The sequence below is a fragment of the Typha latifolia genome, chromosome 12 (assembly GCF_019914945.1).
Source record: "Typha latifolia isolate L0001 chromosome 12, TyphaL0001v2, whole genome shotgun sequence".
Taxonomy (NCBI): Eukaryota; Viridiplantae; Streptophyta; class Magnoliopsida; order Poales; family Typhaceae; genus Typha; species Typha latifolia.
This window is the reverse complement of record NC_133097.1, coordinates 9,460,385-9,484,314: the sequence shown is the minus strand read 5'-3', so window position 1 is coordinate 9,484,314 and position 23,930 is coordinate 9,460,385. Positions and strand designations below refer to the sequence as shown.

General features: G+C 37.9%; 5 protein-coding genes and 1 long non-coding RNA gene across 8 annotated transcripts; 1 reads left to right on the top strand and 5 right to left on the bottom strand.

Moving 5' to 3' along the window:
• Positions 1-409: 409 nt before the first annotated feature.
• Positions 410-8,298, bottom strand: LOC140799267 (autophagy-related protein 9). 2 transcript variants are annotated; one of them, XM_073153508.1, is made up of 10 exons: positions 7,914-8,298; positions 6,143-6,774; positions 5,728-6,048; positions 4,551-4,773; positions 3,197-3,376; positions 2,898-3,104; positions 1,969-2,046; positions 1,823-1,893; positions 1,604-1,729; positions 410-1,482 (listed from the first exon to the last, which is right to left on the bottom strand). In XM_073153508.1, exons 2-10 carry the CDS (start codon positions 6,718-6,720, stop codon positions 561-563), a joined length of 2,706 nt encoding a protein of 901 aa, XP_073009609.1. In that variant the 5' UTR covers positions 6,721-6,774; positions 7,914-8,298; the 3' UTR covers positions 410-560. The 2 variants fall into 2 exon arrangements, with proteins under 2 accessions (XP_073009609.1, XP_073009610.1); XM_073153509.1 differs by having other exon boundaries at positions 1,604-1,714.
• Positions 8,299-8,898: 600 nt separating this feature from the next.
• Positions 8,899-10,775, bottom strand: LOC140799065 (1-aminocyclopropane-1-carboxylate oxidase homolog 1-like). Its single transcript, XM_073153202.1, has 3 exons — positions 10,214-10,775; positions 9,414-9,735; positions 8,899-9,291 (listed from the first exon to the last, which is right to left on the bottom strand). Exons 1-3 carry the CDS (start codon positions 10,714-10,716, stop codon positions 9,046-9,048), a joined length of 1,071 nt encoding a protein of 356 aa, XP_073009303.1. The 5' UTR covers positions 10,717-10,775; the 3' UTR covers positions 8,899-9,045.
• A 1,898-nt stretch (positions 10,776-12,673) lies between these two features.
• LOC140798898 (1-aminocyclopropane-1-carboxylate oxidase homolog 1-like) lies at positions 12,674-14,797 on the bottom strand. The gene is made up of 3 exons (XM_073152981.1): positions 14,224-14,797; positions 13,155-13,476; positions 12,674-13,035 (listed from the first exon to the last, which is right to left on the bottom strand). The coding sequence occupies exons 1-3, from the start codon at positions 14,718-14,720 to the stop codon at positions 12,790-12,792; spliced, it is 1,065 nt and encodes a 354-aa protein (XP_073009082.1). The 5' UTR covers positions 14,721-14,797; the 3' UTR covers positions 12,674-12,789.
• Positions 14,798-15,365: 568 nt separating this feature from the next.
• Positions 15,366-16,941, bottom strand: LOC140799276 (1-aminocyclopropane-1-carboxylate oxidase homolog 1-like). The gene is made up of 3 exons (XM_073153529.1): positions 16,383-16,941; positions 15,889-16,210; positions 15,366-15,811 (listed from the first exon to the last, which is right to left on the bottom strand). The coding sequence occupies exons 1-3, from the start codon at positions 16,883-16,885 to the stop codon at positions 15,560-15,562; spliced, it is 1,077 nt and encodes a 358-aa protein (XP_073009630.1). The 5' UTR covers positions 16,886-16,941; the 3' UTR covers positions 15,366-15,559.
• Positions 16,942-19,253: 2,312 nt separating this feature from the next.
• Positions 19,254-23,899, top strand: LOC140799277 (uncharacterized). 2 transcript variants are annotated; one of them, XR_012110969.1, is made up of 4 exons: positions 19,254-19,438; positions 20,012-20,127; positions 22,553-22,894; positions 23,263-23,899. It is a non-coding gene; the product is annotated as an uncharacterized lncRNA (long non-coding RNA). The 2 variants fall into 2 exon arrangements; XR_012110968.1 differs by lacking the exon at positions 19,254-19,438 and adding an exon at positions 19,612-19,739.
• LOC140799275 (WAT1-related protein At5g07050-like) lies at positions 19,428-21,486 on the bottom strand. Its single transcript, XM_073153528.1, has 7 exons — positions 21,212-21,486; positions 20,956-21,018; positions 20,757-20,873; positions 20,348-20,576; positions 20,010-20,168; positions 19,773-19,924; positions 19,428-19,697 (listed from the first exon to the last, which is right to left on the bottom strand). The coding sequence occupies exons 1-7, from the start codon at positions 21,415-21,417 to the stop codon at positions 19,502-19,504; spliced, it is 1,122 nt and encodes a 373-aa protein (XP_073009629.1). The 5' UTR covers positions 21,418-21,486; the 3' UTR covers positions 19,428-19,501.
• Positions 23,900-23,930: the final 31 nt, after the last annotated feature.

Sequence of the window (23,930 nt, the reverse complement as noted above, 5' to 3'; positions counted from 1 at the left end):
GTCGTGGACAGCACAACTTTCATATCTGAATATTTGATCGGCCGTTGGTTGTCGTCACACGCGCAAATCCGACCGTAGATTTAGTCACACATCTATAATGGAGGGCGGTTAATTGGCGGTGCCCAAAAGTTCGAAAACTTTTGAATTTGGAAATGCACGGATAAAAAAAATATTAATGGCCGAGTAATAATTGCTCGGAGTAATAATAATAATAATAATAATAATAATAATAATACTGGCTTTCATATGGGTCGGACATTAATGCATATTATAATTGCACTAGTTTGACTTTTATAATTAGTACTCTCAAGAGGTTAACTGCATCTCAGGATGATTAATCATAGCAAATTAAAGTAAGCTTGCAGATTAAGTTACCCTAAGAAAAGGACAAGCACACAGTAGAACAATCTTTCCAGCCAGCAAGCAGAAGAGACACAAATTAGAATAGAAGCTAATAGTAATGAATCTGTACAATTGAATAACAAATTCCTTCCAGAGAGCTGGCCTGGCATTGGCCACTGTTTATAGAGTGGCACCTTTGTGTGTGGATTATGTTGTACTTAAATTGGATCATTGCTTCTAGGAATTATTCTTACAGGAAGGCTGACCAATGGATCGCCGTAAATGTCAGATATTCGACGATCGCTTGGTTCTTCGTTCCTTCTAGGCTCGTCAGCAAAATGTAGACTGAGCCCTTCATCTTTGTCGGAGTCATCCATGTACATTGTCCTGGACATAGTCGACCGAGGGTTCCTCCGGTCGAAGTCCCCTACGCTGTCATTCCACTCGTGTTCCTCCATGCTTTCTGATACATCGTCGCTATGATGACTGAAGTTGTGGCGACCTAAGTTCTGATTGCCAAAGCGGGGTGGTTCGAGAAAGCTAGCATGGGGCTCGGATGGCTGCAGGGAGGGACGTGCCCACCACTTGTTTTCGACATGCTGCTGCCCCGAGTCATGCTGCTGAAGACCGTCATCTCTCAGCAGAGCATTGGATGTGGAAGCCTCTAAGTGGCTTTGATGTCGATCAGAAAAGCAAGGCTCCCAGATGTCATCCTCCTCTATTTCAGATAGTTGTTTGTTCAACGGCGGCCAGATATCGCGGGCTGGCCTGGAAGCTGCTCCTTCAGGTGACAGAGGGTAGCCATCTGTATTCTCGATTGGATGTAGTGGTGGAGATGTGTAATACCAGTCCAGCAGATACGGGTGAGTTCGTTCCTCGTTATTTATCAACCACAAGGAACCTGAGTTGTAACCCACTGGATAAATGCCATCGCTGCTGTAAGGGGCATCTCTTGAAACAAATCTGCGGATTATTTGATCACCTTGACCCCTCAAACCTGGTGTGCATTGCCATGCACGAACTGGCAAATATTCCTGGTGAGTTTCACCGCGCATCTTTTCCTCCTTGAATTTTCGAAGACTAGATAGGAATTGCCGACCAGGTGCATTTGGTTCCCAGGATGGATAGGTGCTCTGAAAGCTGTGTTGAGATTAAAAAAAAAAAATTTTATCAAATGCTTTAATAGATATCTCCTTATACCTGAGAGAGAAGTTATAAACAAGATCTGCAATTGTGCATAACTGAGTAGAATTACGAGTACCTTAGGAACGATTTCTCCATTTTCCCTTGAGAACTTCTTGTGCTTTTAGCTACATCAAACGGTGAAGCATATTTCTTGTTTCCATGTCTTTCAAAATCAAACAGACTTAAACTACAATGTAAGAAGCTACATCAAATTACACACGTAGATTACCTAATGTGAGAAATAAAGGCTTCTAGGAAAAAAGGAATCAAATAACTCAGAAAGTGAGTCACTGACCTGCATACATCACCTACTCCTTCAACATATACTGTGAAGTCCGAAATGAAATGCAAGATATCATCCACACGCTGAAAAGATGCACACAGTTACATGGAGGCCTAGAAACTTGAATAGGGTTTGTTCAACTAGCTCCAGAATTTTACCTTTGGCACAACAAATATAAGTAAGTAGGGTGTGACGAGAATTGAGATCATCTCCTCTAGTAGCATCATTCCAGTATACTGCATTGCCAAAATTATTGCATCATTACTGGCAAAATTTTCAAACCTTGAAAAAACAACTAGCAAAGAAAATCTATAATTAGAATACTCAACATAAAACATGTAAATCATCACAAAATCCTCTGGTTGACAATATGGTTCAACAAGCTTAAAAATCATGGCAAATCTAGGAGAAGGCCATGTCAAACAAGAGACGGACTAACCTCCATAAAGCATATTTCAGAACTACATTTTAGGCACATTTAAATCAGTAGCCCAAGCTTATACAGTGTATGAGAATATACCCTAGATCCGCTCTCGTTGATTTTTATCAGCTAGGAAGTCCAAATGATACTACTACTCCAGATTCCAACAATCCCATGCTTTAAGATAAGATTTGATTATTATTTTTATTCCAAGTTGTTTTTACCTATTTTAACATGTGATGATAAACATCCAATTGAAGGATCAAATCTGAGATCAAGAAGCTCCTTAAGCTGCACTACATCTAAGTCTTATTGAGGTCACATTTTGTGTCAATAATACCAGATGACCATTTTCAAGCTTGGGCATCCAATAACAAGATGAGGGCCACAAATGCCATTCTGAAGATTCTCCATTAACCAGTTCGCTTTAAGAACTAATGAACTAGGTTAGACAATCCGAGATTTTTCATCCTGGAGGCACACCTACAACATGTGATGTACTGATCTTTGCTACACCAGCATGTCGCGGCATCGCGGGCAGCTGCATCTCAGTGCATGAGAAGGACTCCTTACTAGGGATATGCTGACTACTAGGAAAAGAAAAAACATATTTACAGTATGTTTCTAGAAGAGCAACTAAAGAATGCAGCAGCCAAATAAGTTTACCTGAAAGAGGGTTTCAAATTCTCTTCGCACTATCTCACTATTTTCTTTCCCACGCCACCTTTTTGGAATATAATGTGTCTGCTGCACAACAAGGGACATTGCGCCTCCTGGGTCAAGGACCTGAAGCTCATCAGCAACAGCAGCTCGACTTATAGCAGTCACTGTTCCGAAAACAGCAGTATACCACAACAAATTTCGGCCTAAAATCTTCAGAAGTAATTTAATATAAGTTTTTTAAAAAAATAAAATGTATATATTAAGAAAATGAGAAGGCAGATAAACAGTACTGACAGACTTACGTGGCCCTCTAGCAGAGATTCATCCAAAAATGCAATTATTATCAATATAGCAACAAAGCCACCAGAAACAAAAGATATAAATTTGGCAATGATGGAGATTAGAGGAGATGGGAACTGCTTCAAGTAATTAGAAGCATGGACAACACTGTTGTTAATCCGATGTTTGAACAAATGGTCAACCTGCAGCGAAAAAGAAGAGGACAGAAAGATTTAGTTATGAAATGTATACTTATCCTCCAATGTGAAAGTTTAACACATAATGTAGGTATGTACTATAGAGATCTTGCCATCTTGGAACTCTTAAATCTGCTAAAAGGAACCTTCCCCATTCATTCCGATAGAAGATAGGTTTCCCAGTTTTCACAATCAAATTCAAAAGCATTTACTTCATAAAAAGATGTTTCTTAAGTTTAAACAAACTTAATTAGAAGGCTCATTCAAGGAATAGTATGTTCTTTGAAGTATGAATTCCTGCACAAACTATTGTACTTATTATGGTTGAACATTTTCTAAGAAGGTTCTGTGCATGATTTGCATACTTGCAATTACTCCAGCTTTCAACAGTCAGCTATATGGAACCTTCCCTCCATTAGTCTCTACTTAAATAGCAAAATCACCAATTAACGGTAAAATTATATTGTGCATGTAGAATTCTTAATAGTTCAAAGTACGTGTAACAACAAATCTAAAACCCCTTCTCAATACAATGTTGAAAATATAATAAACAGCTGATTACTCACGAAATTTAAACAGAATTTCGAAAGCCAACAAAACAATTACATGGCTAGTACAGAAAAAAAAGAGCCAAATATGTATAATGAACTACGTTCATTTACTTGTTAAATTTCAGTCTGTCCAGTATGATAAATGCGCATGATGTGACACATCTTAATCAAGTAAAACTAGCAAGGCCATGTAGAAACAAGTCGTAAAATATAAATTAAGTAAATCAACTGTCAAATCCAATGCTTAACTAAAATGGACATATTAAGCATTTGATTTCCTGATAATAGCGAAGAGTCAATATTTCTACAACGTATAAGGAAGCCTTTTGATCTCAAATATGAGGCCGGCTAAGTTGAAGTCTACACTGTTAACAACAACAAAAATAATCTACAACGCAAAATATTAAAAAAATCATCAATTTCTAAAGAATTATAAAGCACACAGAAGTTTTACAAATGCATAAAAAATGTAGATGGCACAGTGCACGCAGAAGTTTCATGAGTGCATAGCAAATGCATATAGCACAATTCAGCTCTGCAAACAAACAATCTTCATGCCAATATTGATCTAATATACAAAATAAACTGGTAAGTAAACGTATAAATTCAATCATCCACAAAATAAATACCTCGTTGAATTCCCTTAAAATCCACTTTGACAAGTTAGACCACCTTCGAGATGATGCAGTGCTGGGGTGATTGTAAAATTGTTCGGCATGTCTTAGGAATAGATATACCAACATAAAGATCACAAGACATGGTGATAGAAGAAGCATCACTATTCCAATGAACACAAGTCTCTTTTTCAGTAATAATGGGCTTGCTAAGAAATCCCTTCGGACACAAAATTTGCTGCAAAACACAAAGGAAAAAAATCAATATTATCAGAGCAAGAAGATTCATAAAATCGACTCCGAGATAAGTAAAATAGGACTTTCAGGACAAGATATCATCGAAAAGATTCTAACAGTTATTTCAGTACAAATTTTGTTGGGATAAAACAAGCTATATATATATATATCAATTTCCACGATAAAATTTGAACTTGAAGAGGCAATTGCAACTAACACAGAACAAAAGGAAACAAGCAGCTTTGCTTTAAAGTTTAAACATTGGTACCAAAGCAGGTAAGTAATGCATCTTCAATGATATGATAGTGTAGTATATTTTTTTATTTTGTATATTACGCTGTAAGAGATCAAAAAATTAACTTTGATATACGTATTATGCTTGACTCTGCCAGATATTTCTAATTATTACGACTTAACTGCACCATATCAGAACTGTATGACAAGGAGCTCCAATTGTAGAGAACTAGATACTATGATATTCTTTTAATTCATTCGTACAAAAAGTAAAACGTATAGTTTAACCAGTATAGATCAGTCTTTAGCAAAACAATTGTCTGCCCACCAATATCTAGTTAAATTTTCTCATATTTTGTCTAGCACATACACACTCCAATAAAATCACTCATCCTAACTTGTTCAGACAGGTTAGCCAAAACAATTTAATATGTTTTGCCATTAAGTTGTGCAAACAACAAAGATGTCCTATGTTATCCCATATTCCTATCATGTTGTCAAGATATCTTAACAGAAATTTGTCACAAATAGTTTAGTATTATCTTTTCTGGTAGAAACACTTAATTATTTTTCCACACGTCAAATTACAGTTCAGTAATGTCACAATGAAAAGTTCCCTCACATCAACAATTTCTTACATAATAAAAAAACTACATGCTATGCTAGATAATTCATCAACCTTCTCCAATGCATAACAAGGTAAGAAGATAAAAAGTGCTACCTGTCAAACATGCTCTGAAATATGCACCAGTCTAATGTCCATTCAAGAGTCTTAGGGAATATCAAATGATTTGTCCTTCCATTTATTCCAGTACTGACAGTTGGCCCAGCTCCAGGAACCCAAGAAGAAATTGGAAATGCAAATATACCTTTGTTAAGCATCCCAATCAAGTAGTTTTCCTTGCGCATTATTCTCATGACCACGTCATGCTCAGAAAGATCCTTGACAATACAAAGTTGTTGCGATTCTTGTAGCTGAACAACCTTTTCTAAAATTTTAGGCCATGGTGTTGTTTGAATCTCACGATCTGTAACCTTAAGACTAGGAAAAAAAACAGGCAGGTATAAGATGATTTGCAGCTGGCTGAGAGCTTAAGAAACAAATACTCATGAATACATGGAGATATGAAGACTACCTGTTATAATAGAAGCGACGAACTCCTAGTGTGTTTTTTAATTGTATAAAGAATTTGAGGAAGTTGAGAAGCCCATATAGAGTCAATATAAACATGGAGCCAACAATTATCATTTTGACAAATGTGAATGGAACTAAAGGATGACTTTTAATGACCTCCTTTGCCAGATCACAAGGCTTCTCTCCTGACTCAACAGCATCCATTCCACACTTTGCATTGCGTACGGCATTCCAATCGACAAATAACAAGAAAAATCCAATAAAGCATACCATGAAAATTACAGTGAGGATCTCAACTATCCATTTGGTGATGATGCACCATAGACCTTTCTCACAGTAATAGTCATAAAGTCTTTCAAAGAATATATCTAAATCAGCGATTGGTTCACCCTTTAAGCTTTCACAATTAAGAAGTCCTGATGGGCTCTCACTACCTGAACTTGGCAATCTTCGATAATCAGACAGTTCTATCTCAGGTGAAACATCTGTAAGCAACTTAGTATTTAGAGATGATTCATTTCTCCATTGCCATTTGAATATTTTGGGAGCAGAAGCACCCTTTTGAGCAGAGGTCATCATTCAACAGAACTTGGACCAACTAAAAGATCTTCATCCATCCCACAATCCAATCATCTGAATGACAAGGAAAGGATGAATAAACAAATATATAAGACAAGTTATAGATAAACATGACTGAAAATCATAAAGCACAGATTCAGAAAAACATGAAGAAAATAGACTATTAAGATGGGATTTTTGACAGAAGAACTTCAAAGATATGCAACTGCAATTTATTCTGGAAAAAGAATATTATGACTGCTATTTTTTACAGAAAACATATCCAGGCATATTTTTCAGCTTTATTTTCCCTAAAGGAGGAGTCACAGTGCACGTTGCTTCTGCTAGCAGAGGGTATGGGAAGGAAAAGATGTATGCAGCCTTATCCTTATTGCGGAATAGACCCTCTGTAATGCCAATTATTTCATACCATCATACTCAGTGGCACCATATTTCTCAGCTCTTTATTGGGGGAGTTAGATCAACCAAGCCACATCCCCCATCTATTTGGGATCAGCTATAAAACAATAAGTGCACACAGGTGGAGTTACCCTTACCACAAACAGATAGAAACTGTAAACTTAAATATGAACTTTTCCATGCTACAATATCAATCTAAAATTACAGGTAGAGCAGAAAATCATAGCTGACGACATGATTATATTTGGTGGCAATAAAAACAACTGTATAAGAATCTCCATTCCAACATATGGACAACGGAAAAGAAATCTCAGTCACCATAAAACATGCGCGCACCGTCTTCAATCCTGAGTGAGCATGCCTTTGAATTATGTTTAACATACTCAAAAATGACAAAGTAGAAACTCTCTAGAGTCCAGCAGGACAGGCTGTAGAGCTGATTGTTTTCATGCGGAACTCGTTTCTTCTATTCTATTCCACGGTGAGGTTCCAACTTCCAAGTTCCACGGCAGGATGCCCATTGATACAGTCCGATTACCCGAAAGAGTACAAACCACGAACGTTTCTTGAAATAGAGAGATCATAACATAACGGAATATCATAATAAACGCACCCAGTTACAACTCTAAACTAAACCAAACAACGCCACATTCAATTCACACGCCAAGAAGACAATCTAGAGGCACCAAGAAATACCCAACAACCCATGACCAGAAAAGGATCGCATATTCTTCCAGACCAACAAGAAAACTCCGCTAAAACATGAACCACGAATCGACCAAGCAGCTAATTACCTGCGGAACATGAGAAATAGGCGGTGCCCACCAATTAAAACATCTGAAATCTTCAAAAGATCGGATCTTTCTAGATTCCCAGAAGAGGATATCGTCTAAAGATCAAAGAAAACATGCGGGGGGGTCGAAAGTGGCAAGAACAAAGGAGGGCTTCGGAGGTCGGTGGGCAGGAAAGGGGAAGAGGAAGGGAAAGGGTTAGCTTTGGAAGGTAACCCAAAAGAGGAGAGCAATCGACGAGGAGAGAGGGATTGGATTGCGTGGAGACAAAAGAAGCTTTGGATTTCGCCCTTCCCTTAATATATTTGATCGATGCCGTTTAGGAGTCTTTTTACTTGTGACTATCTATTTCTCATCGGCTTCTGCCCCCCCTGCTCTTTGATCTCCCGACTACACGAAGGATTCGCCGTTGTTGTGTTTTTGGGGACTTACGGATTAGCTCCAAGGTTTGTCGGATCGTTCGATGGTACGACGCAATGTGGTTCACGAGAAGGCACCCCGTGTCCCTGTCCCTGTGACGTGTGTTGGGTTCGAAGTGCTTGCTGGATCAAGATGCCAAAACGAGTCGACCTCGGTCAAATGTGCTACATTTACTATGTACTAATTATGCCACATTAAAATTGAATATTAATAGTTATCATTCGATCCTTATATTTTTGTTTTTAATACCTCAAAATCATTAAATAAAGAGTGATCTAAAAAGTCATCTTCTATCTATAGTTAATTTAATTCATCTTTATAGTGATAATTCATTAGTAAAAGTAGTTTTAGAGTATGTTTAGGCAATAAAAGCAAAAAATGAAAGGTTGAATAATAAGTATTTAAATGGTAGATCTATTTATAATAAATAATAAAAATCATAGGGTGTTTTCAATAAGTTTCTCTGAAAATTTTTAGCCCAACAAATATGGAATTGGATATTTTTTAAAATTATTTATTGGAAGGTTGGCCTGGACCTCCGTGGAATAAGTCATCATGCAACGCAATAGAAAGATACAAACTTAATTCGATCACTAACACTAGCTTATTAAATCATTTGACAGTACATTATTGCAAAACTAACTCCTCCTTACACACGTGTAAAGTATAACAGTGGCACTTATTCGCAATATTAAGGAGCTAATCACACCAAACTTTACAACTTGAAGTAGTCTAATGCTGATTTCCCATCCTGCTCTCTTGAGATCATGAAGTGTGAAAAATAATCTCTAACAGTCACAGCATTGTATAATGGAGGACTTCCACTGGATATAAGCTCCTCTATGGGACCATATAGCTTTTCATCATACGTTCTAAAGAAGCATGGCACTGAGATCCTTGGGCCAATGCTCTTTGCAATCACCCTATGCTCAGCACTCTTGAATCTATCATTGGAGATCAACTGCACGTATTTTTAAAAGAAAGAAGGAGAATAATGATTAGCAAATACTTGGAAAAGGTACGTAATATAAAGGGAAAATTTTCTCATATCATCCAGAGAGTATATATTTTTTGAGATACTACCTGAAGAAGGTCGCCAATGTTAACTATCAGAGCTCCGCGTAGGGGTGGCACATCAATCCAATGGTGTTGATAGAGGACCTGCAAGCCACCAATGTGATCTTCCAGGAGAATGGTGAGGAAATCTGGGTCAGAATGTCTACTAGCACCAAGAGTGAGCTCAGGATCGGGGCAAGGAGGATAGTAGTGGCCAAGCAGCTCAAGTCCTTTGCTGCAATCCATTTTGTTTAAATGATCTCGGTTGAGACCAAGAGCTTCGGAAAGCAACTCAAATAGGACGATCCCTAGTTTCTTAATATAGTTTGCGTACTCGAACATTACTTCCCTGCATGCATGATCCATACGTAAATCCATTAAAATTAGATGATAGAGTATGTATACCAGAGAAAAAGGATTTAAGGCTCCACAAGGAAATATTACATTTAGAAGGGTACAAAATTCAATAGATGCTAAAAGCTTTGTTTTGACATGCAAGACAGAAGCCTGAAGGGCAGTTTAATCAAAGAAACTAAAGTATAAGATATTGTGATTAGATACCTTATGGAGATGATAATATCGACGATAATGGTCATGGATCAGGTGATGATAGATGGAGGAGGAGAAGAATTAAAAGAGAGTGGGCGATTGGGGCCGAGAGAAGAATAAAATCGTCTGAAACAATTATATATTTTTATTAAAGTTTAGAGTTGCGATTTATTATTATTATTATTATTATTATTACTATTATTATTATTATTATTATAGTGAGTTGATGTAAAATTTTCTTGATGCCAATAATTTTAGCTGTAGCTAATTAAAAATACCTGAAAGCAAGCGGTACCTCCTCCTGTTTAGGCTCCTCCGGCGCCATGATGCAGTGGAAGGTGTCTCTCCAATCCGCAGCTTTAGACCTATAGAAATCCAAATTAGTATTAAAACCCACCTTCTGGCTCAAATCTCTCGTGTAGTACTTCTTCTTCACGTCCAAGTCCTCTTCGTGGAATCTCCTCACCCCGGCAACCATCTCCTCCATCACCATTAATGGGATCCCATGGTTGGTTACTTGGAATAAACCAAACGTCTCGGCGGCGCCTCTTATCTCCTCGATCACATCGGCGTGTCTGCCTTCGAGATTGATGATGGGGATTTGGATGGACGTGTGCATGGGAGGTTTTGAAGTGGTGGTGGTGGTGGTTTCTGGTGCATGGACGAAGAGAGGAGGGATCTTGGTGATGCCGGCGTCGACGAGGCCCTTGACGCCGGCTTTGGTCTCGTCCAAGGCTTTGAGCTCGGTGGCGCGGTCGTAGGAGACGGCGGTCGACGTCATGGCTTAATTTGATGGACTTTTGGGCTTTGTGGTCGATAGTGTGTGTGTAGGTGTGTGTGTGTGTGTGTATTTATATATATATAGATGGATTTTCTAATAGCTTTAAATATTGTTGCAATGGAATTGTCTACTTGAAAGTCTTTTTAGATTTGTAAACGCCGTAGGTAAATCGCAAGCATCGAATCGTCTACTTGAAAGTCTTATCAGATTAGTAAACGCCGTGGATAGACCGCGATATTTAGACTATATGTTCACATAAGCGCACTTCTTATAATTCGGTTTAGTCACAATCATTCCAGCTTCATGTAAAACCAAATATATATATAACTTTCACTTACCAGCAGCCGACAAAATAAAAAATAATCTATTACTTTTAAAACTAATATCCCTCATTTGATCCTAAGATTTTGCTACCATTTTACTTTAATTTAATGTATCATTTTTGTATATATAATTAATTTAATTAACTTATTTATATAGTCATAATTAAAAATTAGTCCCTAAATTATGATTAAAAAATAGAGTCAATTAGCTTTATTAAGACTTAGACTCAGAACAAACTGATCCGTATTGCTGGAACATTTTCACATACTACCGACTGGTCAACCTGCTCCTCTTTAGGGCCTAGCCGGCCATATTGCCGTCTTTAAAGATCGGCTCAGATCAGCTTCAATGCAAACCTCTCGCAAACCTGCTCCGAGAGTGATCGAGATCGTTTCATCGACACTTGGAGGCTTGCCGAAGTAGGCAGCTACTTGGACGAGCACCTCCCGCTCTCAGTCAGTACATCTCCGGGAGCTTGTGACCAGGTGCCGTAGTGAAAGCCTCTGGCAAAGGCTGGAAGTTGTTTCTCCATGGGGATCGATGAGGTTCAGCACCTTCCCGAGGATTGTCCACGGTCCCTTAGTGAAGGCATACTCAATATCTTTTTGCTTCTCAGAGCGGAACACACAGAAACCCCTCCTCCGTGTTCGAAACGGAGAAGCGACCAAAAGGGGAAAGTTTTACAGGGTCTCTGGGTCTACTATTATCGAGTCTTCAAGCTGAGTCTTAACCTTGGCCAACACTTCAGCAGGTACTTGCCCCGCCTTGTTTCTACTGACGTCCAAGATCTTCGAGGGCCTTCCTTCTCCTTCGACGTTCTGGTTGATTTCGAAGAGGAGCTAGGCTCGTAGTAGAAGAACATCTTCTCCTTTATCTCGCACCGCCATCTTTTCCATCTTTTCCCTCCCTCTCTGCTGCCTTTGCTCTTTGATTTCGAAGAGGAGCCGCCCAATCCGCCTGGTTTCCCTACCAGAGCCAGAGGGTATGACAAACAGAGATATGACTTTGATCTCCCTGCACCCTTTACGAATTAGCTGCAGAGGTTTATCGGATCGTTGGATGGTACGACGCAATGTGGTTCACGAGAAGGCACTCCCTGTCCCTGTCCCTGTCCCTGTCCCTGTCCCTCTCCCTCTCCCTGTCTCTGTGTCCATCTCGGTCAACTGCGCTACATTTACTACCTACTCATTATGCCGCATTAAAATCTTGGGAAACTTTATGGAAAACACCCTATTTTTTACCTTTACTATTATTTAAACCCTAGATGAAATATGGATAGTTTATTATTCAATCCCTATAATTTATTTTCAATATCTTAAAAACACATTCATTTATTTTAAGATTTTGTTTCCCTTCTTTACTGTAGCCTAAAAAAATCATTTTCTGTCTACAATTAATTTAATTCATCTTTATAGTAATAATTTGTTAGTAAAATTGTCTTTAGAGTATTTTTAGGCATTAAAAGCAATATTTATATGGTAGATCTATTGATAATAAATAAAAATCATAGGGTTGTTTTCAATTGGAATTTTTTAATTATTTATTGGAGGTTGGTCCCAAACTATTGCAATACAATATGTTTTGCACTGAAAAAAAAATACTATTGCAATAGAAAGATACAAACTTCGATCGCTAGCTTAACCATTTGACAGCATATTAATATAGCAAAACGAACTCCTTCATACACACATGTTAAGTATAACAGTGGCATTTATTCGAAATTAAGGAGCTAATCACACCAAAATTAAGTTACAACTTGAAGAAGCCTAATGCTGATTTCTGATCCTGCTCTCTTAAGATCATGAACAGTGTGACATAATCTCTAACAGTCACAGCCTTGTATAATGGAGGACTTCCACAGGATATAAGCTCCTTTATAGGACCATACTCCTTTCCATCATACGCTCTAAAGAAGCATGCCACTGAAATCCTAGGGCCAATGCTCTTTGCAATCACCCTATGCTCGGCAGACTTGAATCTATCATTGGAGATCAACTGCATATATTTTAAAACAGAGAATAATAATTAGCAAAAATACTTGGAAAAAGTAATTTTTATATTTTGGCGGCTACTGTTAGGTTAAAGTTAACTCAATGTGTTTTTTGAGGCTTCACCTGAAGAAGGTCGCCGATATTGACTACCAGAGCGCCGGCAAGAGGGGGCACATCAATCCAGTGGTGTTGATGGAGGACTTGCAAGCCACCAATGTGATCTTCCAGGAGAATGGTGAGGAAATCTGGATCAGAATGTCTACTAGTACCAAGAGTGAGCTCAGGATCGGGGCAAGGAGGATAGTAGTGGCCAAGCAGCTCAAGTCCTTTGTTGAAATCCATCTTGTTTAAGTGATCTCTATTAAGACCGAGAGCTTCGGAAAGCAACTCAAGTAGGACGATCCCTAGTTTCTTAATATAGTTTGCGTATTCGAAGATTATTTCCCTGCATGCATGATGCATACGTAAATGATCTTTTAAAATTAGACGAGACTCATGAGAGTAAGTATACGAAAGAATTTAAAAAAAAAAAAAAGAACAAAAGAAAAAGGATTAATGTAAGGCTCCACATGGAAATATTACGCTTAGAGGGGTACAAATTTAAATACTACAAGCTTTGTTTTGACATACAAGATAGAAGCCTGAAGGGCATTTTTATTAAAGAAAGTATATAATATATTCTGCAGGTTAATTATATACCTTATGGAGGTGGTTATTTTTGTAAATTTATGCATAAAAGGAGTCACCTTGCTATACTCGTAGAGGAAGAGGAGGAGGGGGAGAAGGAGACAGTGACGTTGACGGTAGTGGCCGATCATGGAGGTGATGATAGATAGAGGAGGAAAACAATCGAAGAGAGTGATGATTGGAGCAATTACATATTTTATTAAAATTTAGAGGGCGATTATTATAATTATTTTTATCGTGTGTTGTTGATGTAAAATTAATTTGCTTGATGGTAATAATTTTAGAGAAATAATTCAATACAAACTAATTATTTATATAAAAAAGAAGTTAATTCATAAAATCAAGGTGCATAACTACAATTCGAGACTAGAGATAGAATGGTTAGGAGAACTCTTCGTACATCTTTAATAAAATTTTTAGAAAATAATAAATAACACCCTATAATTTGTCTAAAATATATAATTGGTTATTTGCAAAAGTAGCTGTAGCTAATTAAAATAATTACCTGAAAGCAAGCGGCATCTCCTCCGGCTTAGGCTCCTCCGGCGCCATGACGCAGCGTAAGGTGTCTCTCCAATCCGCAGCTTTAGACCTATAGAAATCCGAATTAGTATTAAAACCCACCTTCTGGCTTAAATCTCTCGTGTAGTACTTCTTCTTCACGTCCAAGTCCTCTTCGTGGAATCTCCTCACCCCGGCAACCATCTCCTCCATCACCATTAATGGGATCCCATGGTTGGTTACGTGGAACAAACCAAACGTCTCGGCGGCGCTTCTTATCTCCTCGATCACATCGGCGTGTCTGCCTTCGAGATCGATGATGGGGATTTGGATGGACGTGTGCATGAGAGGTTTCGAAGTGGTGGTGGTTTCTGGTGCACGGACGAAGAGAGGAGGGATCTTGGTGATGCCGGCGTCGACGAGGCCCTTGACGCCGGCTTTGGTCTCGTCGAACGCTTTGAGCTCGGTGGCGCGGTCGTAGGAGACGGCGGTCGACGTCATGGCTTAAATAGATGGAATTTTTAGCTTTGCAGTCGATAGTGTGTACGTGTGTGTGTGGATCTTCTAATAGCTTTAAATGTGATTGAAATCGAATCGTGTCTATTCGTCTACTTAAAAGTCTTATTAGTTTTGTAAAATACCGTGGGTAATCCGCAAGCACCGAATCGTCGATATCTACTTGACTTATTGTTAACGACGTGGGTGAACCGAGACCTTTAGACTGTCTGTTCACCTAAGACCACTTCTTCTAATTTGGCGTATTTACAAATATTCCAGCTTCATATTAAAAACAAATATATATAGATGTAACTTTCACCAATTAGCAGTCGATGAAAAAAAATATATATCTATTACTTTTAAAACTAAAATATCTTAAATATCCCTCATTTGATCTAAGATTTTGTTACCATTTTATTCTAATTTACATAATTTATATGTTCATAATTCGTTAGTAAAATTAATGATAAAGTACTTTTTAGATATTAAAATTCAAATTAAAAAAATATGTATGCACGCTTATCATCGAATTTATTTGTACATTTATTATGGTTAACTCTTTTGATAGCGTCATTTACTAGACTTGTCATGTATTTATTGGGCTCTCAGGATGTGCCAAATCTTTACGAATTAATTCAGACAATAGAATCACTAAATTTCTGGATTCTCCTTTATTGCATAATTAACCCCTCCAAACAAGGAGTCATGTCATATTGTACATGTCTGTATAAGATAACAGACTGTATTTATTCTCCCAAAAAAAAAATATTACGAAATAGAGTATATTATTTCTTCATGCTTAAATTTGTGGACAGAAAACTTCTTAATTTGCTCGTTCCAAATCATATCTTGAAATGATCCAATGCCGATTCCCCGTCCAATCCTTTGGAGTTGAAGTAAGTAACATAGTCCTTAACAGTGACTTCCTTGTACAATGGAGGCTTCTCGCTTGATATCAACTCCTTGATAGGTCCATAAAGCCTTGAAGACATATGAAGAAATGTCCTAAAGAAGCAAGCCACAGAGATTCTTGGACCGACACTCTTCGAAATCACCCTATGCTCCACACTCTTAAACTTGTCATTAGTAATCAACTGCACATATGTTAACACATACATAAAGATTAGTAATCTAGTAATGTTGATTAAACTTTAAACATATGTAGATGTACCTGAAGGATGTCACCGAGGTTGATCACTAGAGCTCCATGCGTAGGAGGGACGTCACACCATTGATCTTGGTGTAGGATTTGCAAGCCACCAATCTGGTCTTGGAGAAGGATGGTGAGGAAGTCTGGGTCAGAATGCCTACCGTTGCCAAAAGTGAGCTCTGGCTCAGGGCAAGGTGGGTAGTAATGGCTAACGACGTTAAGCCCCTTTGCACACTCTATGTCTTTTAAGTAATCACTGTTAAGACCAAGGGCCTCAGACAGAAGCTCGAATAGGAGGAGCCCTAATTTCTTAACGTAGTCTGCGTACTCGAATATTATCTCCCTGCACAAATACAAGTTAATTTGGCCATCAATTTTAAGAGCTATTTTAGTGAAAAATCCAAACGTACGTCACAGCTCTGATTGCACTCTTTACAATTTGCATGGCTACGTACGTGATCGATGCATTGGTTAGCACCAATCATTTGCTATAACTAACAAATAAACTAAATTACCTGCATGCAGAAGGCACCTCCTCAGGCAGAGGAGGCTCAGGAGCCATGAGGCAAAGGAAGGAGTCCCTCCAATTAGCGGCCGGTGCCCTAAAGAGATCGAAGTTGCAGTTATGGATCACCTTCTTGCTCGTGTCACGCGTGTAGTACTCCTTCTTCACCTCCACGTCCCCCTCGAAGAACCGCCTCACCCCTTCCACCATCTCGTCGAGCACCGACAACGGGATCCCGTGGTTCACCACCTGGAAGAACCCGAGCGTCTCCGACGCCCCCACCATCATCCTGATCGCCTCAGCGCGCTTGCCGGCGTCGGCTGCGACGCCGTCGAGGTCGATGATGGGGATGTGGAGGGTCGCGGGAGGTTTGGACGTGGGCTTCTCCGGCGGGTGGACGAAGAACGGAGGGATCTTGGTGATGCCGGCGTCGACTAAGCCCTTGACGCCGGTTTTGGTGTCATCGAAGGCTTTGAGGACGGTGACTCGGTCGTAAGTGGCGGTGGTTGCCATGGCAGTAGAGCTTAGTACGTAGTTTTAAGTATCGCTTAAGCTTAACTATTCCGAACGAGATGAGATATATATATATATATAGTGGAGTGAGATTGGCTGGCAGCAGCGGACTTCAGACTTTTCTACGTTAAAATATTAATTACTCACCGGTGGAAATTATCTGCTGAATGGCTCAACGAAGTTTTTTTTTTTTTTTTTTTAATCTGGTAGATGCCGTAGGTGACTAGGTAGATGCCGTAGGGCTTAATTATCAACGTAGTTCGAGTTTTCATATCTATAGAAACTTATAAGTAACACCCTAACTTTGATTATTTATAAATAAAGCTTCATATTTGACTTTATTAAGGAAATATATAATTTTATATCGAGTAAAGTCCGACGTTATGACTCATTGCTTTATTAGCTATAGCTGTTGTTTTGAACAGTTATGTATAAACAAGAGACCTGACAAATTAAGTCATAAGAAAATTTCCCACTTGGGGAGGGAAGATGATCAGAAGGAAATCTATAAGTTTTAAATCTTAAATAATGAGCATATATATATATATATATATATATATATATATATTTCTCCGACCTCGACCTATAGTTTTATAAACAAGTAGGGTGGTGGAGATAAATTACTCGTTTATAAGTTTCTTCTGAAAGGCGAGTTGTTTGACTTGAGATGTTGTTCAAAGTAGAAGCTGAAATCACGTTATCTTCTCACACTGGCTGTTGATATTTTATTTGAAATTACTTAATGCTTATCCATTTAAGAAGTTTATGATACCATTTTCTTTCGCATCTTCTATCAATCTGTTAAGTACGAAGTAAGTGAGATCTAAGCATGCCTTTCTCTCTTGCATACTCATACGAGTCCATCAAATTGGATCCACTTATAATATTAAGTTTATTAGGATGAGTTTATTTATCTAATTTAATTTTGCTTAAGAAAATAAGAATTTTGCCGAAGGGCACTAGGGACCCGCGTTTCAACGGGCCATGCAAACGCATTCACAAAAATAAAGAACGAGAATTGCACGTTCAAACGGTGAGGCCCATTTGAACGTCTACACGCGTTCGTAAATACATAGAATAGTATTTGCGCATTCAAACGCGATTGGACGTTCGAACGCACCGCGGCGATAACTATTGGTCTTTTTAGAATTTTAATTTGGTTGTTTGAGCCTCTATAAATATGTGGAGGAAATCGTAATTAGAGTTTATCTGATAATTGGATCAACATTGTTGATCTCATTTTTCTCTAGCCATTGGCGACCTCTCTTACTCTCTTTCTTTCACCGCTAAAGTCCTTGGTCGATCTCCTCTAACTCCTAATCCCCTTCTTCTGCAATAATTTCTTCCCCTTCACTCTAAAAGAATTTTCCTATAACCTATCTAGCCATTGAAGGGCTAATAAATTAAATTAGTTTTTATTATTTATAAAATGAGTCTAATATTTTATTTATTTATCAAATAAATATTTTTATTATTATTTAAAATTAATGTGTCCTAAAATATAATTACTCAAAATTATTTTTCAATGTAAATATTAAATATTAAAATACATCAGACATGAAATATATCAAATAAAAATTACATTAGAAATTATATTTCTTCATTTCCGTGCCTTTGCCATAATTATTCAATGAGTGCATTTCGAAGCTCAAAGTGAGTCTCTCTATCTTGGATCTTTCTATGTCGAGTAAGGGATCGTTCTTCAATCAGTACCATAAATGTTCAATTAGTGATATTTTTAGTTAATGACATTTAATACTTATTTCGTTGTGTTTAATTAAAAAATTAGTAATTTAAAATTACTTATTAAACTATCGAATATTAGTCTTATTTTAAATATCTCAATAAAAGTTTTCTAATAATATATTTTTTATTAAAAATAATAACACTAAGATGACATATTAAATAATTTAAAATAGATAATATATATATATATATATATATATAATTATTATTTTAATAATATATGGAGCCCGGTGAGTTAGAGTGCACCGAGCTCATGGCTCCATATTTGAAGTTTTTGATACGGAGAATCGATTGGAGATGCTCTAAGCGTTTTATGATCAAATAAAAATACTAAATTAATTATCATTTTTGCTTAGAGATAAGATACTGATTAATTCAATATTTTTAATAGGGCTACAGTAAATTAGACCCTATTTAGAAATAAGTTGTGAAGAATAGTCTATTTTGATTTAAATAAATTGGATGAGGACTAGTCCGGTCAAAAACTATTTTATTGAACACCAATATTATTTTTCTGTACTTTAATAAAAGAAGAGATGGAAAACGGTGTAAATCGCAATAAACATATAATAGAGGGTAGGGTACCAAAGGAAAAAGGGAAAAAAATCCTTTTTTTTTCCTTGCTTCCTCTCTCTTTCTCTGCCTTTCTCTCTTTCAAGTTTCATCCCCTTCTCTTTCTCTTGTCTCTTCTTGAAATTATTGCGATTTCGTGCTGTTCGCGTCGATAAATCTCTCCCATCCATCACATTTTTCTCTTTCGCGTAGAAAGAGTGATTTTTTTTTCAGAAGATAGGTATTAGAAAAGAGGTATATTTGAGCAATTATACCAGTAGAAATTTACACTTAATGCTTCCTTATTACAATATGCAATTATACACTGTTGACTCCTTTAGTGCCATCTCCATCTCCATCTGCACCATTATCTGTTGTTGGAACAGTGGTTGCTTCCTCGTGCTTTTCATGTGCCAAATCAGGATCCTCAGCTTTTTCTCGAAGTTCCTGATCTTTTTCTTTGCCCCATAACACCAAGTAGAGACCAACGATGACGATAACGCCTCCAATTATGCTGCAAAATTAGACAAGGAGATGTTTTAATTTGAAAGCACATGTAATGATCTTCCTTTATCTGTTTCATACTTACCTTCCAGTATATAATTTTTCTCCAAATATGAAGTAGGCCAGTAGTGCCACCATTATTGTTGAAAGGGGATTGAACATAGTCACAAAAACTGGTCCTTTCTCCTCTGTGCACCACAACTGAATGAAGATTATCAACCCAGAACACACTACTCCCTGCAATAGAATTAAAATAATTTTAGCGCATAATTATATGAAGGAAGAAGAACTTGAAATTAAAACATTTCATGGTTCAACTTACAGAGTATATGATGCTCCAGAATTTGACGTCGAATCCGATAGTCCATGCTTCGGGTTTGTGCTCCAGAAATACAGTGAAGACAGCTGATTGCGCTCCTCCGATGAAGCTCATCCATGTGGTAAGTGAAAGTTGTGCTGGATATCTTTTTAATGTGACTGCCTGCAGTTGAAATTAAGCACCAGGGATATTATTTTGTCCTATTTACATCTATGTTCAATTTTTCAGAATTACTGAAACTTCTTACGTTCTTCTCAGTGCACCAATATTAGTAATTCCATATCTATAGCTTCCCTAGTTCATAAAGATTGCTAGAGATGTGAATTCATAGCTATAAGTACCTGCATGATATACCATATGGACCATGTAATGCAGCTTGCAACTGTAAGAATAGATCCCTTCAACCAACTCTCATGTGTAGCATTTCCTTGTATATGAATTAGTGCTCCCCAAAGGTTTCTTAGTGCTGGCCCTTTATACAAAGTCATCGTTGTAACACCAGCCAGGGAGACTACGGTACCAAAGATCTTTGCTATCCCACGAGGATTCTTAGCATCAAGATGCTCCAATCTATAAGAAAAAGACAGTAATAAAGTATAAGCACTTAAAGTTGGAAGTAGGAACTAAAACCCCCAACTTGAACCAATAGCTGTCACAATACTGATCTGCAAGTTTATAGAAGAATTATTCAGTAAAACAAACAAACTCAGTATCTACTATCGACAGCGAGAAAATGGAAAGGTTGCAGACCTAAGCAGAACTGCAATGACAAACGTCATGGAAGCAATTGTGTTGACCATGGATGCAACAAATGTTGGAGAGGTGTATTTTAGACTTGCAAAGTACATATTCAGAGTGAGGCTGACCCTGTTGTAGAGAAGGCCATTATTGAACATTAGGCATCAGTAGACCTTTATTCTTCAATCAGATAAACTGTTATTATTCTCACCCTAGAAGTGAAAGGACTGATATCTCCAGAAAAAGTGCCCATGTGAGCTTTGGTCTCACCTTTCTGCAAAAGTAGAAAAAAGGAAAGATGAAAAATATATGGGCAGCAATCATGGTCAAATTGTGATAAAATGGTTACTTCTTTGTACAACATCATGAACATAGGCTAGATGGCATCATTAGCTGATTTATTGCTAATATCAAACACTTTGTACTGCTGCAAAAATATGTTGCCGCAAGTGATCAATCAAGCATACCTTTCAAGGAAAAAGGCAAAAGGCAACATGACCAAGCCGGCAAAAAGATGCCGGTAAGTAATGTATACATGCGGATTAAGTCCTCGGTTGAACGAAGCTTCGGTGATGAAATATAGAAATGTATAACCCATTTGGGCCAAAGTCATGAGGATGTGTGCCTTGTATCTCTTGCATGGTCTTCTAACTTGAGATGTTTCAAGCACCATTCTTCTTGAGCTGAAATCTTTTCTTCCCGAAAGTCAGATGTCGACCTTGCTAGCACTGCTGCTTAAATTAATTGACTTCATAGTGCTGTTCCTCTTTATAAAGAGATGGGCTTGATGCTGCTGACATCATGCATCCTACATCAATGACCACTTGAAGGTCCATGAATATGGAATACTGCAAGATATTCTCTAGCAGAATATTGAGACAAATTCTAACTCATACATGTCCAAGTATTGACATTTGGATTCTGAGAAAGTGGAATGAATTCCAGGAGTGATTAAGAAGATCAAGTGCTTAAGTAAAGCAATAGAAATGACGATATTTATTCCACGTGCTTTTTTCTTGATGTCTACCAATGACACTTCTAACCTGCTCTGCTCTTATTTGCTTTTAACTTTATCTTCCACAAGAACACTAATTGGCTACCAGGGATTTATACATCTGAATAAGTTAGGAATTATTCTCTTCGTAATTTATTTATTGCATTGAGAAGATGCATTTCAGGTCTATCAATGTGAAATACTGGGTGTGGATCAGTACTTATAAGTTTACATTCTTTAACTACTCATGATACTTTTAATGCTATTATGTAAAGGTTAATTATCAAGGCCTAGTATGCTACCAATTGTAGTTAGAAGGGAGCAATCTATCTGCTGTTATTCTGGCTTCCCCCACTCTGATTCTTATTTCCTCATTCCTATGTGCTGACACTTTTTAATGCTTATGCACCTAACAGAAGTGAACGAGATAGTTCTTTTCTAACATTTGTATATGTATGACAATCCGGATCATTGCAGATCATTGTAAGAGTCCACAAAGAATTTTTTTTTTCTCCACAAATGCAGTTAGATGCTTAGATGGGGACAAAAATAATCTGCTTAATCTTTGGTGCTGTGTCCACTATGGTTCTTTTTTCATTCCATATTCTGCTATAATTTTTTAACTCTAATACATCTGATAGAAATTGATAGAAGATCCATTTCAATATTTTTTTAATATTAGAAAGCCTATGGTGTGCATAACATTGTAAGACTCCATAGTGGTCACTTCTCTTTCATCATTATTTTACTTGTTCAACTGTTGTTATGTATATATGATGCAATAATCTTTGATCCCGGCTTTCTCTTTCTTCAGGTACTGAATCCATTCTTTGTGCCGGGGGGTAGTTTCTCTCACTTGTCCTTTGGTCCCAGTATCCAATAACTTCTTGTTAGGTGCTTGTTCTGGGAGGGAATCGAACTTGTTCATATTGGTCTATTTGTGTTGATCTGGCTGTAATCGAGATACTCTGTCATTACCAAGCCACACACTGTCCTCTTGTTGTCGTGGTCGATCCATTGATGGGGCATTGAGATCCTCTCTATTCCTGCTTGTGGCTGAGAAGATGTCGGAAAAGCTTAGGCTGAGGTGTCAACTGTAGTGGATTACAGCATCTTTAGTGGAGATGCTGTACTACTTAATAGAGAAGCTAACTGGGTATCTATCTTTTCCTGATGCACAAGAATTTTTTTAATTATCAAATGGTGCCACCATATGGTGCAGTTGGTAGCCTTCTTGGCCAGAAGCCCTGCACACAAAGAACTAGAATTTTGGGATTTACGATTTGAGTGTCGGTCTCTCTTTTGGGATATGTAAAGTATAAACAAATTATCTATTACCAACCTTAGTCGCCTATAGGAATAATCGCCCTTATAGCATCAAGGCTCCATTTTGTCTGAAACAAACTAGTGACAAAAACTTATTCATGGGTACAATTCGATGATAACAAAGCTTATCTTTGTTTAATATGATCGTTACTATACTTGTTTTTCTACAAATGTTGCTCCATTTTTGCGCCATGGCAGATATATATACCACAATGCAGAGGAGGAGAAGGGACACCACGCCGATATGGAGTTCAATTCAATTCAGCAGCTCCATAAGCTCTCCAATATCAAGAAGAGGAGGGAGAAGAAGCTATGCAGCAGAGTTCAGCACTCCACAGAGGCTGACCATCATGGGTAGAGAGCACGACTTCATCGATTTCCGGACGCCGCAGCACCCGGTCTCCGGCAGGAACAACTGGGGCGGCGACTCCCCGCTGCTCTCGAGGAACATCCCGGCGGAGTCATTGGAGATGAGCTACCTTAAGTTCAACTCCATGGGAGTTTTAAGAGATGATGGTGATCAAGAACGAGCTTGCGCAAACGGTGAGAGGAGGAAAGGTGGTGGGATCTTTAGGAGGTTGTGGTGGAAGAAGAGGGGTGGAGTGAGAGAGCTGGGCGTTGACAAGAAGAAATGGAGCAGTTGGTTGCCTACCGGAGATTACCGCACTAGATGGCCGCAAGGTTGGCGCTGATGATCGATTAATTAGCTTCTAAGTTGATCTTAAAATAGTTGAAAGTTTTGGGTTGCAGGGATATTGGTAATGTATATCCTTGAAATCTTTTCTTGTCCTTCTTACATGGATGGCATTTAAATTAAGCTAATAAACGGTCAAAATTCGATTCATCTTGGTAAAAAAAAAGAAACA